The 18,930-nt window shown below is 35.4% G+C and overlaps 2 protein-coding genes across 2 annotated transcripts; one reads left to right on the forward strand and one right to left on the reverse strand.

Moving 5' to 3' along the window:
- Positions 1-4,268: 4,268 nt before the first annotated feature.
- LOC100370452 (NADH dehydrogenase [ubiquinone] 1 alpha subcomplex subunit 7-like) lies at positions 4,269-14,213 on the reverse strand. The gene is made up of 4 exons (XM_002732465.4): positions 14,107-14,213; positions 10,657-10,709; positions 9,939-10,082; positions 4,269-4,566 (listed from the first exon to the last, which is right to left on the reverse strand). The coding sequence occupies exons 1-4, from the start codon at positions 14,155-14,157 to the stop codon at positions 4,476-4,478; spliced, it is 339 nt and encodes a 112-aa protein (XP_002732511.1). The 5' UTR covers positions 14,158-14,213; the 3' UTR covers positions 4,269-4,475.
- Positions 14,214-14,388: 175 nt separating this feature from the next.
- LOC100370008 (small ribosomal subunit protein eS28) lies at positions 14,389-17,374 on the forward strand. The gene is made up of 3 exons (XM_078007348.2): positions 14,389-14,499; positions 14,943-15,137; positions 17,219-17,374. Exons 1-2 carry the CDS (start codon positions 14,473-14,475, stop codon positions 15,111-15,113), a joined length of 198 nt encoding a protein of 65 aa, XP_077863474.1. The 5' UTR covers positions 14,389-14,472; the 3' UTR covers positions 15,114-15,137; positions 17,219-17,374.
- The last annotated feature ends 1,556 nt before the right edge of the window (positions 17,375-18,930 follow it).

Here is an 18,930-nt window from a genome sequence, read left to right on the forward strand (position 1 = left end):
TAGCATGTGACACACTGTTCTACTTATCCGTGGTTATCCTTTATATAGGCAATTGATAACAAAAAAACAGCGAAGTACTAAACATTTTGTTAAGATTGGTTATTGTTTGAAACTAATAGGTAATCTTGTTTTCCGTCGAAAAACACGTTTTTCTGTGTTCACACTGACTACTGAGTTAATACACGCCGAACGCTGTTAACACTACTTTATGAAATATGAAAATAAAAATAAATTATTACATATATTTAAAACTAGAGATTTATAATACATTGCAATATTGACATTGTTTTTGTTTTTTTCATTACGCCATTGACATTATAAAATATGGATCGAGGCTAATGGCGAGTTACTTGGGATATTAATTTCATAAAAAGCGAAAATGAATCTGTATTGTCCACCTTTAATATAAAAATATTCACTAATAAGTACGTCACTTTTACCTTCATGATTTTACCGAAACGCCCCGCTCTGCTTGCCTTGCTCCCCTAATAAAATACCGCTTCCGGTCATATGACTTGAACGTAAATCCACAGAATGAACGCAAAATGAAAGAGCAAGCTGTTTCAATAAAACTCGCGTCAGATTTCGAGAAGGCATGTTGATACATCACCCCAAGTCAAGACTTTTCATATATATACATGTATCTGTGCTTTCTTTCATAATGTTAACCAGCAGCACCGCGCGATGAACCATTCTATTTGGCTACCAGCATCGAATGCCTCAATAAACCTAATGCGAACTGACAAGCAATAAGTCTTCCGCTGTTTATGTTTTGGTCTGCTGATTCCTTGCTTTGGTTATCGACTGCAGGGGACGTTTAGCTCCCCCTCCAGGTGTGCTATGATTCAAAACACATAGCTGAAATAATAATATCAATCGGATGCCAAAGAATGTTAGTTCGGTACGCCACCGGACGCGTGGCGAACATTTGAGCCTTATTGTATCTTTTAATTGAGTAGGTCCGAGTTATTTACTGTCAGTCGATGACGGTGGTTGTCATTTTTTTTCAGACAAATTGGTTCTCATCGTTGTAGTCGGGGAGGGGGGGGGGGGTTCTTACCCGATTTGGAAAATCCTACTACGTGGAGTCAGGGAAAGATGGGAGATGATAGTACGATGGTATTCTAGAGATGTAATATGCAAGTAATGAAATATTTTCCAACAAAATATACGTATGCATCCCAGTGTTATTGGTGTCGGTTCACGGTAAAACGAAAGCAACAGAAAAAAAACAGTATTAAAAAGAGGAAGATGAATGAATGAAAAAAATTACAGGAAAAATAATGGTAAATAAAGTATAGTTGATTGATTATAAACATTTTTCGTTTTACTTTTTAGAAGTAAGACCTAAAGTCTAAGAGTCCTGGGGTGAGAAGGGTTACTGGTTTCTTTGTAAAAAAAGGTAAATGTTTATACACCTACGTAATAGCCAATTTGTTGATTGAATTTATTACAGTACCAGTATTTGAAATCCTGGCGGATTAAACATTCAGAGTTCAAGTTCATTGCAGGATTAGGGCAAAACTGGATTCTGCTGGATCTTGCAATGATTTGGAATTTATTTTTATTGATTTTTCCAAAACGTGCTAGGGATTTTGTTGTGTGCGCGTTATGTTTCCAAATTATTCTCCTTTATCTCATGGTTATATTGAAAATATTGCGGTGTCATTGGAACGAAAAAAGTAACTTCAGTGAGAAAAATGACACATTTTTAAAACAGTAGATGAAAATGAGAATTGGAATTTTGCAAAAAGCACACAGGGTCAGCACAGGGTCTCAATGATAGTTCACAGTTACTCCCAATCATACGATTTAAAACATAATTGCACCCCCCCAAAATTGGTGGTACAATTACGTACGAAGGCTTGTAATGTTTTGAATATGCTACTTTGAAAGTCAAGGGTCTAGGGTTGACCAATTGAAATTTTGAGGGGTGAAAAACATATTAAGTTACTTTTCAAAATATACCGTAGCTAACTTTTACAACATTGTCCATTGATAATCTAGCATAAATAACAAACGGATGAATACAACGATGCAATATCTTTTTTTTGTGTGGTTGAAAGCTAGTAAAAATGTTCTGAAACAGTGCAACACTTTTTCTGAACATCTTTCACAGATAATAATGGCTTCAGGTTGGTACAGTTCTGACAAAAAATGAATAAGAACAATGAAACAAAATTAAATGAAAATATTAAATAATATTTATGATCATGTACCGTATTAATCTCAATGTCCTCATTGAATAATATAACATGAATTATAGTACAGCAACTTATCTTGGCAAAATATAGCAAGAAAAATATCAGCCACTTTCCCCTATTACTGCATGTACTGTATTAATCTCAATGTCCCTTATAATATAGCATGCATTCCCAAATAACAGTGCATTGATGAGCAAAATAAAATACCGGTACAAGCCAGTTTTGAAAAAGGTGGGAAAACACTGACCTTGTTTATTTATATGCACAACATATCAGTTTACACTTACCTAATTAACATATCCCACAATGCACATTAGTAACATTCTCAGTTTATTTTGGTTAAATTTTACCCCAGTCTTGAAAATTGCACTTGCGAGTTGAACCAAAATTTAACTTGGTTGACATTTTATAGCAATAGATAAGATCCCCAAAGATGATCAGATATAAATTGTTTGATTTATTATAAACACAAGAAGAATTTTAAGACAATTTTTATTAACATTTAACCAATATCTTGAGAAATATACATAGAACACGTACCAAACTTAGCCAAGATCCAAGACTGGTTATTAATATTCAAGTTTGAAAGACTATTTTAACCACAAGAAAAAGTTTTACAATGACAATGAGGACAGACATTTCTTTTTCACATACCTTGATCTTCATCTAAGATGTTATGGACAAAGTAAAAAGTGTTTTTCAAAAAAAAACTTATACTGTAAAATGACTAATTTTGACTAGGTTTAAATTTCACTGATTTTCCATTTCAGGCATATTCAGTGGGTTTTAAATTCATGGTTTTATCATTTAGATAATGTGTTCTATTCTAAATTTTACATATTCACTGGGTTTTAATATAGCGCATTTTCCAGTCATCGAAATAAGCAAAATTAAAACCCAGTGAATAATTAATCCTTTTACAGTATGTAATACCATCCAGCAGAGCTAGTCTTTAGGTGACGATCAGCGACTCCAACCAGTGGCAGGTCAAATTTAGATCAGTATAGGGCTTAATTATTCAATATGTTTTATTTTCACTGAAAACAAATGAACTAAATTAAAACTTAGTGAATATGCAAATTTAACAATGAATGTATTGTTTCATTTACAAAGTAGTGAATTTAAAATAGTCAATATTGTATGCATCATCAATTCCACTAAAATTAAACCTAGTCAATATTTACCCTACTATTGTTCACATAGTGTAACAGATAGGTAAGAAAAATCTCAATGTGAAAAATCAAGTTCAAGGTATCAAGACCAGTATGTACTCTTGAAGACATGATTTTATACGGATTTAAAGTCAACATAAAAAGTCATAAAACAAATTGGGTCAGCTTGTTGACTGCTGGTGATTGAGTATCCAAAAAAAAGTAAAAGAAAAATGTGGCCAAAGGGAGCCTACAAAGTGACGAACTGTTGCGTCTGTTTTTACACATATTTTGTTTATAAAATGTGGATTTCCTTTTATTAAGTATAAATTAATAATACCGGTAAGATGATGGTATTAATGTATAATTTTCTGTTGTGCACCAAGTGATCATATCTTACGGGGCATACTGATCAAGAATGTGTGAGCCCATAGTGGTGTAAATTCACTGTCAGTCAATAGACCATTTTACGTCTACTGCAAGTTCTGGTGTTTTGCATGAAATTGAATGTAAAAATTGGACATACAATGATCCCATCATCATAGTGGCCTTAAAACGTCATTTGGGATTTGTGTGTTTTATGTTGCTAAGTTTTCTGGCCTTTGTTTTCAAGGTGAGGTTGCCAGGTGGTGAAAATGCCTGGATGTTCACCCCTGACGATACCAGTTGGTAAATTTTTATGAAATAATTGTATCTGAACAACATATTCCCTTCTGAAAAGATCCATATTTCAACATTTGAAAATCAAATCATTCGATTTTTGCAACAGCCTATCACAGAGATCTGCTGGAATACATGAACATCATAACACAAAAAAACCAATCATAACCATTTAAAGTCTTATTTTTTTTCCTTTATTCACTAAGCAAGTCTCGCTTCTATACAATAATCATTCCAAAAAAAATGTCATTCCTTTGTAGTACACTAATCAAAACGCAAAATGTGTGAACACAAGGAAAAATCGATTATGAAAACTGACACACGCATACCAAAATTTACCAGCAGAAAACTCTAAATCGACTAGTATTTTTAATGTACAGTACAACATACGATATAGTCAACCCGCTGGGAACACTTCACCATAGTTTATGCAGCGTTACTAAAGTTCCAATTGGGTCAATCAGAGATATGGTTGATCTTTGGATATATTCCACTCTAGTGCTTTACCGGGAGTAACTGTAGACCTGTTTGCTGGAACTGAAGACGGACCACTATAAAACAAAGAAATTGACATTAGGTAAGCTGAAAGTCATGCAGCATATATTAAGTTGGTAGTCTGAGGGCGCTAGACATCAGTATATCATTCCTTGCTCTTCATTTTGTATTAAGGCAGCCAATTAAAGTAGACTGGCAATAGAATGAACAAATTTGATGCTGCCTCAGACTTTTACAATAAAGATTGTTAACTCCTTGAGTTCCTCATTATGGTGCAAATTTGCCTATTTAGTTTTTTTTTATATTTTTCCTCAGATAAATATGGACTACAAGTGAATGGAAATAATTTCCCGTCGGCTACAGATGTTAAGCAAAATTTTGATTAAAATATGAAATAAATTATGTGGGTTTTATTTTATAAAAAGTTACAAAAGTTACAAAAGTTGAATTAGGACTCAAACGGCATGATACATATATCAAATGGAATCAAATACAAATATAAATCATTACAGGGGTCTCTATAGAAGGTGTATATCGGCTACTTAGTCATCTAAGTCTTGTCTTTAAAGCCAGAGGGTCCTCACCTGCGCATACGCGGGAATCAAGTCCGAAGCGACGATAACAACACACTAAGAACGCAAGGGATCATGGGTAGATGCTTGTTTTTTTTTATATTTATTGGAATCAAGTAATAATTACATATCAGTGTTACCTATCTATTACAGTATCTAACGACAGTGATAAGTACAAGTAGTATACAGAGATGGGTTATGGCTCAGAAAATTGCTCATTTCTTGAAACAATCTTTTTTAGGTATTCACCCCACTTCCTATTATGCGAGTTTAATTTGCCATTTTTGTTTGCAATAATATATTCAATGTATTGAAGGGTAGATGCTTGTTTGTAAACAATGACACGCTATGGCCACCTGGCGCATGCATAGGCGACGTCTCGGGGGGAGGGGGGCTTTAACCCTTCAAATGCACGTTTAAAATTTTGCATAATTTTATGAATTTTTCTACAATTTCTTTTTTAATTTCGGACAAAATGGATATAATTTCTCACTGGCTATAGGTCATGATCAAATTTTATGTGAAAATATGAGGAACATTATGCTGATCAATTTTGTGGAGGATTTTGAAAGTTGACTTTGGCGCTCAATGAGTTCATTAATAAACATTAGCCGGCTACTCACATGATTGAGTTTAAAAAATTGAAATTAGAAAATCACCTCTAATCTACATTGTATTAAAAAAAATAACAGACACCAGAGGTGGCAGGCATTAATGAAAATATTAACCACTTGAGATCTTCACATTTGTATATTTATAACCTGAACGTACACACATTCTAAAAGAATGAACAGAACAAACATCAGCTGAAAACAAGTCAAAGGTGAGCTTGAACAGTAGCTAGCCATGCCTATAGCATAGACATTTGTAGTGTGATCCCTGCTAAATCCTAAAGGAACCAAATAGTTTAAAAACTCTATACCACTGAAGACTGCAATTATCTTGTCATCAGTCATACACTGTAAATAGATATTACATTCTTTTATAAGAATTGGGGGTATGCATCGGACGTAAACATCGACATGTGTAGGACACTGGAGTGGAGTACAATATTACAATTGCAGGAGTACTGTAAAATACTTTATTTTTCCTTGGAATTAATTTTTGCTGAAGGAATGATTCAGTAAAAATAAAATCCATCAAATATACCTTTTTTCCTATATTTTACACTCAACTTGTCAAAATTCAGTGAAAATATATTCCACACAATACACCCAAAATGTCTTTTCAGTGAAAATTAACTCCATCTAAAATAAAATATTTACAGTACCTTACAACTCACAGGGTGTGTGCGTTCAATTCCACACACCACATGGTCTATGAGTGTGAGATGATATGCCTAATAAGTGACTTGGTGTGAAAGGAAGTATTTGACAAAATTATCTTCAGGGCTGGTAACTGGTACAAAGCCTGGTGAAAGTGAAAATGTCTCAGGGGTCAGTAACTTTGACAAAATTTTATTTTCATGAAATCATGAAGATTTCAAGCAAAAACAAGCAGCCTATCGGCTGAGATAGCTCCGCTGTTAGCAATGCACATTTCAATTAAAGAACTGAAGACATCATTAGAAAATGAACAATATGTATAGTATCAAAGCAATTGGACTTACAGTTTTTAACAAGAAGTCAAAAATATCACTTTTTACCAAAAATGACAAAAATATTCACCAAAATTAGAGAATTGAAGATATTATCACAAAATGAACAAATCTGAGTAAGGTCGACATGTAGTACCTATATATGTAATATCAAAGCAATCGGACTTGCGGTTTTTAACAAGAAGTCAAAAATATCACTTTTTACCAAAAATGACAAAAATATTCACCAAAATTAGAGAATTGAAGATATTAACATGAAATGAACAAACGAGGTCTACCCAAGGTACATATACACCAAGTATCAAAGCATTCAGGCTTGTAGTTTTCAAGAAGAAGTCGAAAGTAAAACATTGACACGGACGACGACGGACAATCATTCATATGATAAGCTCCGCTCGACAAAGTCGACAGCGGAGCTAAAACAAGCTGTTTACAGTACTACCAGTACCACCATTATACATCATTATGTAATCAATTGAATATGCACATCATTTAAGTTCTGTATGGTCAGTAACTAATCAGACTGTCTGTTACATAGAGCCACCAGTGTTCACTTCTGCACCTGATCAAATTACTTTCAAACTTGAGTTCAAGTCTTGTAGGATGAGCAACTTATGAACACCTTGTGTTGCATGTTGCTTTCCAGTACGACACACAAAATTATTTAATTTCGCACTAATTCACTATGGAAATTTTAGTCTGCTTTAGTCTGATATTTCTCTTTTTATAACATTTCGAGGGCCTCTGTATCTCTCACTATTTCTATACTTAAAGTGGGGGTGTCATCATTGTTGCATGCATCCGATGACCATAGCGTGTCATTGTTTACAAACAAGCGTCCACCCATGAGCCTTTGCGTTTTAAGCATGTATTGTTATCATGGGTTGGGACTCAATTCCCACATGTGCGCAGGTGACAATCCCTCTGCTTTAACTATGTGTAAATGTGCTTTGTGTCAACTATTGTATTGAAACTAGAATGCCCTTTTCAATTGTATTTTTGTAAAATAAATAAATAAATTACTTAAACAGAAAGTACTTAAAAAATTAAAAACAGATTTTGAGTATTAATTCTAAAATGCTAATAGAACACATGGTCGCAAACTAAGACAAAGTTGCACACTATCCAGTGAAGCATACAAGAAAACCCTTCTTGGTTATGCTTTGTTGAATCGTTAATAAACTTTGTTGAAGCAGCATAAATCGTTGACTGCATGTACTCTAAAACTTATGTTAGTGATCACCTCTATATAAAAACCTCCTGTATACAGTCACCACTTCAAGACAGTTCCAAGGCATAAGATATAAGCAAACTTGTTTGTAAAGTCCCTTGGGTGGTCACTATCACAGGTTTGACTGTACTAACAATAGATTGATAGATGGACACCTCACTGGTTTCCATGATCCAAGAGGTATATCACTATCTGATGAAGTGCAGGACACAATTTTAACATACTGTAACCCATGCGATTTAGAATGACAATTCTGCAGCTCACAGTATATTTTGATGTTTGCATAACGTTTGACAAATAGCAGGGTTCTCCCCAGGGCTTTTTAGCGCGGCACTATACTTGTGAATCTCGGTGCTTCACTTGGGACCTCGGAGCTATGTGTTCCCACCTCGGCGCTTGATTTCATGTTTGACATGCCAATATCAGACGTGCAACGGCTTTGTTCGCCACGCCGGCCGGCCCCGACCATCACTCAAAATTAGTGACCACCACGGAAACGCTATTGTCTGATTGTTATTATAATTACGTACCAACCGACACGCATCCTGCCAGTCGTGGATTATAATTTGTAAACAATAGACCTAGTTGCATGATACGTAGCGGCTAGTCAAATTTGTGAAATTAGCACCTCTTTGTAAGTAAATACTTTCTGCGATAGACAGTCTTTAGATTGAAAGCTAAAATTCTTTCAAAATCAATTCCACCTCGCTATAACATGCTCAAAGCGGAGTTCACGATCAGTTCACGCTACTCAGGAAAAAAACAACGTGTTTATTGCGTGATTTGGTAAAATACATTTGAACTGTTATCGCGAATCATGTAAAAACTCTTCTTTCAAGACCTATTTTACCTTTTAGAAATTGCAAATCACCTCTTTCGAAAGTCATCATGCAGTTTTCAATTGAAATCGATGCCAACACATCATGCTACGACATCGCTTTACTTCCGCAATGTAATTTTTATGATAACTACCATTCGGAAAACTTCGGATTCTACTGGCATTACCATGCGACATTTTGATTGGTTATTGGCATTCATCGGGTCAAAGGACACATGCTAATGTTTAACAAACATCATGGCGGGTCTGTTTTTTTTACCGAAGCAATTGAGTGATCAAAAATAATCGCTCCCGATAAAAATAAGTCGAATTTTACTTACATTTCATATCAAAAAAAAAAAAAGAAGTAACATTTTTTGAGGAATTATTGCTATAACTGGTGTATAACATGGCCAAGTAAGTTATGTCACGTCGTAACTTTGATGATCGTTTTGAAGCTTCATTTGTTCGCTCATTACTGTAATTGTAAACGTTTTAAAAGTTGATGGTACGAATAATAAATTACAACAATACGCCAATTAATTACGTGATCGATTTTTTGAAGGAGAATGTTTTTGGAGTGAATAAAATTATGAGATTCGTGAACATAAATCTGGCTTAACGTTTTGAATGCGTTTCATTCAACGTTTTTACAATACAATTAAATTGCAGCATAATTTATTTGTGTTTGTTTTTTTGTCTGCAGCATTTGTATTTCGAGAATGTTTCAAGCTCTTCTAAATTGTGAAACATAATGTGTTGATTCTATTAAAAAAAATATTTGCACTGTGACTGAGCACACTAATATTCATAATTGTAAATAAGTTCTGTTAACAATGAAGGAAAGATATGTAAATGATATGCAAATTATTATGCAAATTAGCCGCGACGCTATGCATTTTTTCTGGGGAGAACCCTGAATAGTAATTCTAATGATCACAGGAAGTTTTAACACTTGTCATTTTACAATTACAAAGGACTTGTATTACAAAGGACTTGTATTAAAAACAGTAGCCACAAGTAGCAATTATACATTTGTTGTATACATATGTAAGTTGTAAATCTCTCACAGGTATCGATTTATATGAAGGGACTACTTCTTTAAAGTGGGACAAAGTATTTTCACTGGAGCAGAGACAATACCTAGCAAAAATTAATACTTAATTTTGCCGGCTAATTTCAGCCAAATATATGCATTACAAATAGAATACCTGGCTGCTGGAGCTGGCAGCTGTTTTACTTGCGAGTACAGCACATCTGGTGGTGAGTTTAGTCTCCGTGCATCTCTACTAAAGTAGTAGTTACTGGCAACTGCATGGGATGGACCATCTGGTAAATTAGCTGGTGGGATAGTCCTGCAAAAAGTGATCATACAAGTCAGGAAATTGACTCAAGTTACAGGTGTGCTTAGAATAAGTTGACAAGTCCAATCAGGAGAGGAGGAGGAGCTGCCTGAACGTCATTTAGTCACTATGTGAAATGAGATGGTGTACACAGGAGACCGTTGAAACAGATCAGGGTTGACCATTTCAATTGGAGTGGGTGGCAATTTTCACATATACATCTATCCGGAATGTTTAAACAATCTGAGTAGAGCATTTCAGATTGTTCCCTCTATTACAAAGAAGAATCCTTATTTGTTTTATAGAGTGACTAAGCTCAATAGTAAGGTGTCATGCTGTCCATACATGTACAATACTAGATAAAGATTAGGATGTATAAGATAAAGCTTGGCAACTTTCATAACCATAACAGTTTTAGACGATAAAAACCATATTCTTAGATGTCAATTGAATGTAATTCTAACCAATTACAGTGGACGTGTAAAAAGTAGATTGAAACAATCTGATATATAAACTCAAAATTTTGTTTTGTCTTGTGATTATCTTATTATTTCATTGCTTAATCTTTATCTTTAATAGTAATTACCTTGGTGCTTGATCCCTTGCGTATCTCAGAGGCAAATTACCTTGGTAGTCCCTCTGTGAATATAAAAAATATTTCCATATCACAAATTTTGTAGTATTAGGGTATAGTAACTATGTTACATTTAAACGTAAAAATTGCCTGCCTTGTGAACTGGTGAAATACTTAATTACTGCATGGATTTTATTCCCAGGGCAGCAGCTTTGTGCAGACTTTGTGCAGATATGTTAACACTGATTTTCGAAAGGTAAACTGAGGGCGGGAGAAGTATTTAAACCTTTCACGGCCACCAACAAGTCATGTCAAAGAATCGTTTGCTCGTTCATACTGTGACCCCAGTCACGACAGACTCAATGGACATGATTATTCGGGAAAAGTAAAACGATGTTCCAGACCAGGTTTCACGACTTGGCGATCACATTTTTTGCCATTTTGAAAACTACTACTCAAAAGAAATATGCATTATTTCAGTATTGCAACATCGGAGTTCATCCCGAGTAAATAACAGAATGGAAAAGGTGCGAACTATGTTCCATACGTTCGCCATGAACTCTAAATTTAATGCGAGTTTTCTCGTAAAAGCTGCAACCAAACTACCGTACCAATCATGATTTTTATGCAATGAAATACACTTATTACATGCATATTTTAATAAATGTCGCCGGCGCCCGGTAAAAACAACCTGGGCCGCCATGATGTTTGTGACGTATTAGTTAATCAGCATGTGTCCTTTGACCCAATGGATCAATAATTCCATTAACCAATCAGAATGCCGCATGGTAATGTCGGTAGAATCCAAAGTTTTCCGAATGGTAGCGATCACAAAAATTACATTGCGGAAGTAAAGCAATGTCGTAGCACGATGTGTTGACATCGATTTCAGTTGAAAACTGCACGATGGTTATTGAAAGAGGTGATTAGCAATTTTTAAAAGGTAAAATAGGTCTTGAAAAAAAGAGTATTTCCATGAATCGCGATGATAACGTATTTTACCAAATCACGCAATAAACACGTTGATTTTTTTCTTGAGTACTAGTAGCGTAAACTGTCAGATCGTGAACTCCACTTTGACCCACAGGTGCTTTGACCATATTATATCGGGGTGAAATTGATTTTGAAAGAATTTTAGCTTTCAATCTATAGAATGTGTCTATCGCAGAAAGTATTTACTTACAAACAAAGAGGTGCTAATTTCACAAAATTGACTAGCCGCTACGTATCGTGCAACTAGATCTATTGTTTACAAATTATAATCCACGACTGGCAGGATGCGTGTTGGTTGGTACATAATTATAATAACAATCGGACAATAGTCCTGGTCGGAAGCGTTTCCGTGGTGGTCGCTAATTTTGAGTGCCGGTCGGGCCGACCAGCGTGGCGAGATCCCCGACTTCAACAGAAAAATGTTTTGTCAAATGAACTGTTTGTTATATTATGATATTATTATGGGTGACAAAGTGGAATCTGATTAAGGTAATCAAGAAGGATTTTAATGCAATTCTAGGATAATTTTATTTTCAATTAACAGAGGATCATACATTGTTGTATTTTGAAACTGAAAAGTCGGGTACTGTTGATCGCAAGGTATTGCATCGCAATGCTGTCAATGTTATTGTGATCGTAGTAGTACAGTATAGCAGGGTTCTCCCCAGGGCTTTTTAGCGCCGAGGTCCGCGGCGCTATACCTGTGAATCTCGGCGCTTCACTTGGGACCTCGGCGCTATGTGTTCCCACCTCGGCGCTTGATTTCATATTTGACATGCCAATATCAGATGTGAAAAAGCTTTGTTCGCCACGCCGGTCGGCGCCGACCGTCACTCAAAATTAGTGACCACCACGGAAATGCTTCCGACGAGGACTATTGTCTGATTGTTGGTATAATTACGTACCGACCGACACGCATCCTGCCAGTCGTGGATTATAATTTATAAACAATAGACCTAGTCGCACGATACGTAGCGGCTAGTCAAATTTGTGGAATTAGCACCTCTTTGTTTGTAAGTAAATACTTTCTGCGATAGACAGTCTTTAGATTGAAAGCTAAAATTATTTCAAAATCAATTCCACCTCGATATAACATGGTCAAATCGGAGTTCACGATCAGTTCACGCTACTCAAGAAAAAAAACAACGTGTTTATTGCGTGATTTGGTAAAATACATTTGAACTGTTATCATTTCGAATCATGTAAAAACTCTTCTTTCAAGACCTAATTTACCTTTTAAAAATTGCAAATCACCTCTTTCGAAAGCTGTCATGCAGTTTTCAATTGAAATCAATGCCAACACATCGTGCTACGACATCGCTTTACTTCCGCAATGTAATTTTTATGATCACTACCATTCGGAAAACTTCGGGTTCTACCGGCATTACCATGCGGCATTTTGATTGGTTAATGGAATTCTTGACCCATCGGGTCAAAGGACACATGCTAATGTTTCACAAACATCATGGCGGGTCTGTTTTCTTTTACCGAAGCGATCAAGTGATCAAAAATAATCGCTCCCGATAAAAATAAGTCGGATTTTACTTACATTTCATATAAAAAAAAAAGAAGTAAAATTTGTTGAGGAATTATTGCTATAACTGGTGTATAACATGGCCAAGTAAGTTATGTCACGTCGTAACTTTGATGATCGTTTTGAAGCTTTATTTGTTCGCTCATTACTGTAATTGTAAACGTTTTAGAAGTTGATGGTACGAATAATAAATTACAACAATACGTCAATTAATTACGTGATCGATTTTTTGAAGGAGAATGTTTTTGGAGTGAATAAAATTATGAGATTCGTGAACATAAATCTGGCTTAACGTTTTGAATGCGTTTCCTTCAACGTTTTACAAAACAATTAAATTGCAACAATAATGTATTTGTTTTTAGTCTGCAGCATTTGTATTTCGAGAATGTTTCAAACTCTTCTAAATTGTGAAACATAATGTGTTGATTCCATTAAAAAAAATATTTGCCCTGTGACTGAGCTCACTAATATTCATAATTGTAAATAAGTTCTGTTAATCAAAGAAGAAAAGATATGTAAATGATATGCAAATTATTATGCAAATTAGCCCCGGCGCTATGCATTTTTTCTGGGGAGAACCCTGTATAGGTCAATGAAAAATCATGTCAAAAATGTTGTGCAAAAACAACATCACGCACAAATTTAGTGTGCGGGTCTCCTCTGAGCAAAATATCATGCTTTGTGGTGGGCGCAGCTTAACTGGTGCATCGCACCGTGGAGGTACAAATCCCGAGTTCATAAACATTTACACACGTCCACCAGAGAATTACGTGACCTGAGATGACCCCATTTGTTACTGACAGTTTAAAAGCTATGATTGATTCTACTGCATTTGACTTAGTTAGATCATATGCGACCGAGCACAATTTTTACAAATAATGTGATAGTCGCGGGATAGCAGCTAAGCCAAATAAATCACGATTCCATATACTTACACCGGCGAAAAAGTTTCGGAGCCACTTCACGTATTTTGTTGCCACCGCCATCTTGTAAAATCCCAGTCCTCGAAATCACGCAATGCTCTATGGGATAGTTTTAGCCTCGAACAGAAAATATATTTAGCGTGACATAAAATGTTTTTTTTTTTTAGTAATTTTGTTTGCTAAAACATAATCTAAATATAATTATAATTAAATAATTTGAATGTTTTCTTTAATATTGAAAATGTATTTCAACAAGCAAGTTTTTATACTATATGAGTTTGCTATACTATGGCACAATCCTGTTCAGGCTCCCTGATTTTGAAATCGTGAAACCCGCCTTGAGGTGGCCTTTTCGTTCGCTGTCCCAAAACAGGCAACATGGACAAACCTATTAAACTAGCAAAGGTTGGTAATTTCAGCATGTTATAGTGATAGTGTGAACATTTTCCCATTACTGGTTAACCCTGAATGTATATTTTATTGACCGACGGCAAAAATTGTTTCACTGAGCTTTGTAAAAACGGAAAGTAATGATAAGTTTGTCAATGTGTGCCCGATATTATCCCAAATTTCAAGATGGCTGCGCCCATGAAGAATACTATAACACGAGTTGAATTTTTTGAAAAATATACCTTTCATGACCTATATGCCAAATATTCGCGATTCGGTGTCACCGCCAAGGTCGACGAAGATAATATATTGTAAAATTTGATTTTACTATAATTTTTGATTGCTAAAGTACTTGAGGGCTGAATATCAAAATAAATCGATAAGTTTATTATTTAATAAGTTTTTTCATTTTTTAAATCTGCTAGATTTTTTTTTTGACATGTAATATTATTATACAGGTGACCAAAGTTCTTGGAAGAACAGGATCACAGGGTCAGTGTACGCAGGTTAGAGTGGAATTCTTGGACGACTCCAACAGGTCAATTATAAGGAATGTAAAAGGACCAGTACGTGAGGGAGATGTATTAACGCTGTTAGAGTCTGAACGTGAAGCTAGGAGGTTAAGATAACGTTCTTTGGCATATTTCAACATAGTGAGTATTGTACATGCATTCTTAAATTTTTTTAAGCAGAGCCTACAATGCTTTTTGTTGATAGCCTTTCAAGTAGCTGCGGTTTCGTAGCTCTTTGGTGCGACCTACAATCGAATTTCGCCCTAACAGTTTTATTTGGACGTCTTCTTTTTAATTTTGTTGTTGTACGTCGAACATAGAGCTACGGGATCTATCACCATTTAAAAACAGAAATCTGGCATACGTAAATTAAATCGCTTTTGCTTTCGATGACGATGGTGTGACGTACCTTTATTGTGAATTGATCACTGGATGAATAACATTTGTGTTTGCTTTTGCAATTTGTGTTTATAAATAAGCAATAATTTGTGATATTTTCAAACAATTACCGCGCAAACCAAGCAAATTACGAGAAAATGGCAGCCATTGACATCCCACACTCCCTGGCGCAGAATAAATGTAATCTCGTTTGGCGGTCATGTGATACAGTGGTGGAAGAATAAAACTCACTCTTCCCGTTATTCTAAATGTTCCAAGAAAGCAATCACATACAGTATTTATAATTGTATGATTTTTGTTTAATAATAGAAACTAGTTGCATAAACGCAATTTATCTACTGATTTCGGCCACGTGGTACAAAATTATAGGTCTCGCGTAATTTGCTATGAACTCTGAAATACAAAATGGCGTCTTTCATCTTGTTATTTTTCTGCGACTCGGTGTACGGTAAATAAAGTCAATTTTTTATGACCTACTTCATCATTTCACAGCGCAAATAGGTTCTGGTCATTGTTTGGAAGTAAATAAACATAGTGGGTACTTTCGAAGGTCTTAAAATGTGATTTTCGCGAAGACCAAATTTGGCATGTGGATTTTAACCGGTATTCAGTCGCACAAGGCTCCATAGCCCTATGGGCCGGCTAGAGTCAGTCACGTAAATAATGAGGTCAGCAACATAGGACTATGATTCCACAGCTAGAGTCACTATAACAATTGAATCTGCAAACTTCAAATTCAATTATTTGATTGTTTTCAGTTTTGCACTTAACATCATGAGTAATGATACTAGGCAAAATTGGCAAACACAAAATTTTATATATTTCCTGCAATATTTTATCAGCTATTTCACAGAATAGCAGAAATAACTAAGTGTATTATGGGTTATCTTCCCAGCATTTAGTATGACACAAACTACATGTTGACTTGGGGCAAGTTTAAAAATCCAAGATCACCATCAAATTGTATTTAATAATTCAATTGCATTCGGGGGAGGGGTAAAAATTAAAAACTTCATCACGAGAAAAAAAAAACTGGCAACATACAAATTGCATTTATGATTTAAGGTATGTAGAAATTCAAACTGAATTAGTTTAGGGGTTTCTACTTTTCAAACTTTAGCATGACAAATTTTCCAACACCAGCTTAAAAAATAAAAATAATTGAACCTGACACAATTTTTTTTTTTTTAAGAAAAAATGGGGGGAGGGTACGAAAGAGATACTTGACAAAAAATGAAATTATGAGTAATTGGTCATTGAAGCTTATTGCATTGCTCCCTATAATGTATAATTGTAGCTTCTGTTTTAAACTGTGGCTCTACATGTAGGTTATAAACGGAAAGATAAGGGACCAGATATCAGTATGCGAATCACTGCATGGTGATGCTTCTGCCTGAAGTACTCTACATTTCGCCAATCAGAATGCATGGAATATATGTGGAATATGATTTTGACAATAGTATCATAGTCAGGTAGCACTAATAGTAATTCTCGGCTTGAAAGTTGACAAATCACATTAAGCGGTCTTTGAAATGATTGGCAAATCATTGGCAATTCAAGTATTAATCCAAGTTATTATTGGTGTCTGAGATGTTAACACAGAAAAGGGACACATATTTGTTTACACTTGCGAAACAATTGGCAGGTCATTCAAATTGCCTATCCCAAAATGCACTGGTGCATATAAAGGGCAGTGGTTGTTGTGCAGCGAGTACTTGAATTTCATGTAAGCTATGTACGTCGCTATGAGTATTGTATCGAACGCGACACGACGCAGTGTAAAGACCTCCGCCCTTTAACCATTTCTGTTAATTTTGTTGCAGATACCATCACAATGTTGTATATAGAAGTACAAGAAATCCCATCTATACAAGTATAGCAGTGGTTAGGAAGTGAAGAGCTCTGCTCATTGATTCCATTTCCACATATGATTTATTTTTATCTAACACTGCAAATAAATCAGAGCAGATCAAATTAAATGTGTGTCCGAGTATTACTGTAAAGAGCTATTTTTAGAGTTACCGTACTTCCCCCAATCATAAGCCCAGGGGTCTGAACATGTAAAATCTGGAAAGTTAGGGGGTGGGCTTATACACAAAGACCACCTCAGAAAAGAAAATTTTTCGAGGGGTTTAAAATTGTAACTATTTTTCCACCCACGGACAATTTTTTGTTCAGTGTCGGTCTCTGAGAAATATTACATCTTTTTGAGAAAAAAATTCGAAAAGAATCATGGATTTCCACCCTCCATGCACTCTGAAATTAATGCGACTTTCCCGTAAAAGCAGGAACGAAAGTACCGTACCAATCATGATTATTATGTAATGAAATACATGCATATTTTAATAAGTCATCGACTCTGTAAAACACCCTGGGCCTATACTCTGGGATGCCCTCAACTCGTTAAATGTTCAAAACAGAAGGGTGGGCTTATATTGGAAGGGGCTTATGATCGGACAAGTAAGGTAATTTCATTTGCTTTCTAGTCTATGTACAATGGCATCCCAGTGAGTTGAAATACCACGTCCATCTTGAATACTATTGCCATCCATACAAAATCTACTGCACTTATTTACAAAAGGATTGAAGATCACACGTTTTAAGACACTGATCGCCAGGCCAAAAGTGGCTTTAATCTCCAACACTTCACCGCTGAGAGTTCAGCACATGAGTACATACATATTCTACAAAACAAGTCCCAATGGAAGTTTGAAGAAAACTAATAACAAAATTGGAATTCTTTTAAGAAACCAAAACTTGGCTAAGGGGCTAATTATTCATAGTGTTTTAATTTTGCTTGCATGTATATCGCTGACTGGGAAAACGTGCTAAATTAAAACCCAATGAATATGTAAAATTTAGCATAGAACATTCTAAGCATAAAACCATGAATTTAAAATCCACTGAATATGCCTGAAATGGTAAATCAGCGATTAAACACGGTGAAAATTAGTAATTTTACAGTACCCCGTATTGCCTATCAGATCCATATCATTACTAGTCTTTGACTCGATACAGCTTCTGTGCCACTATTTTGTTAAAACTGTCATGCTTGGAAGGCCTGGGAAAACACCGCCATTGGTGAGATGATAATTGAGGCACTTGGGACTAAAACAATGTACATTTGATGGCAACTCGAAATTCACAGGCTCTAAGCATCTCGGTAGTGTCATTGTGCGGCGCCCTGCATGTCGTAGAACTGTAGCTTACTGTGTTTATCAGTTTGTATTGCATGGCCAAATAATTGTATACTGGCGTGTAAGACCATCACTCAGTATTTCACTTGGTGTTCTTTGATTAAGTGGCATGGGGAACATGTAATTATAATAGATGTTCCATACTTTTGACGGTACAAGTCCCAGCTATGTCAGAATATCTAGTAGGTATTTTGGTTTCACCTGTTGGTGAAAGGAGCAATTAATATTTGGAGGCCAACTGGGGCTAATTTCTAATGGTTTTTGATGCCATTAATAATTGCTACATTTTTTTAATTGGACTTTATTATAATACATGGTCGAAAATACAAGAATAATAA

Source organism: Saccoglossus kowalevskii, chromosome 9, assembly GCF_978046115.1.
Source record: "Saccoglossus kowalevskii chromosome 9, keSacKowa6.1, whole genome shotgun sequence".
Taxonomy (NCBI): Eukaryota; Metazoa; Hemichordata; class Enteropneusta; family Harrimaniidae; genus Saccoglossus; species Saccoglossus kowalevskii.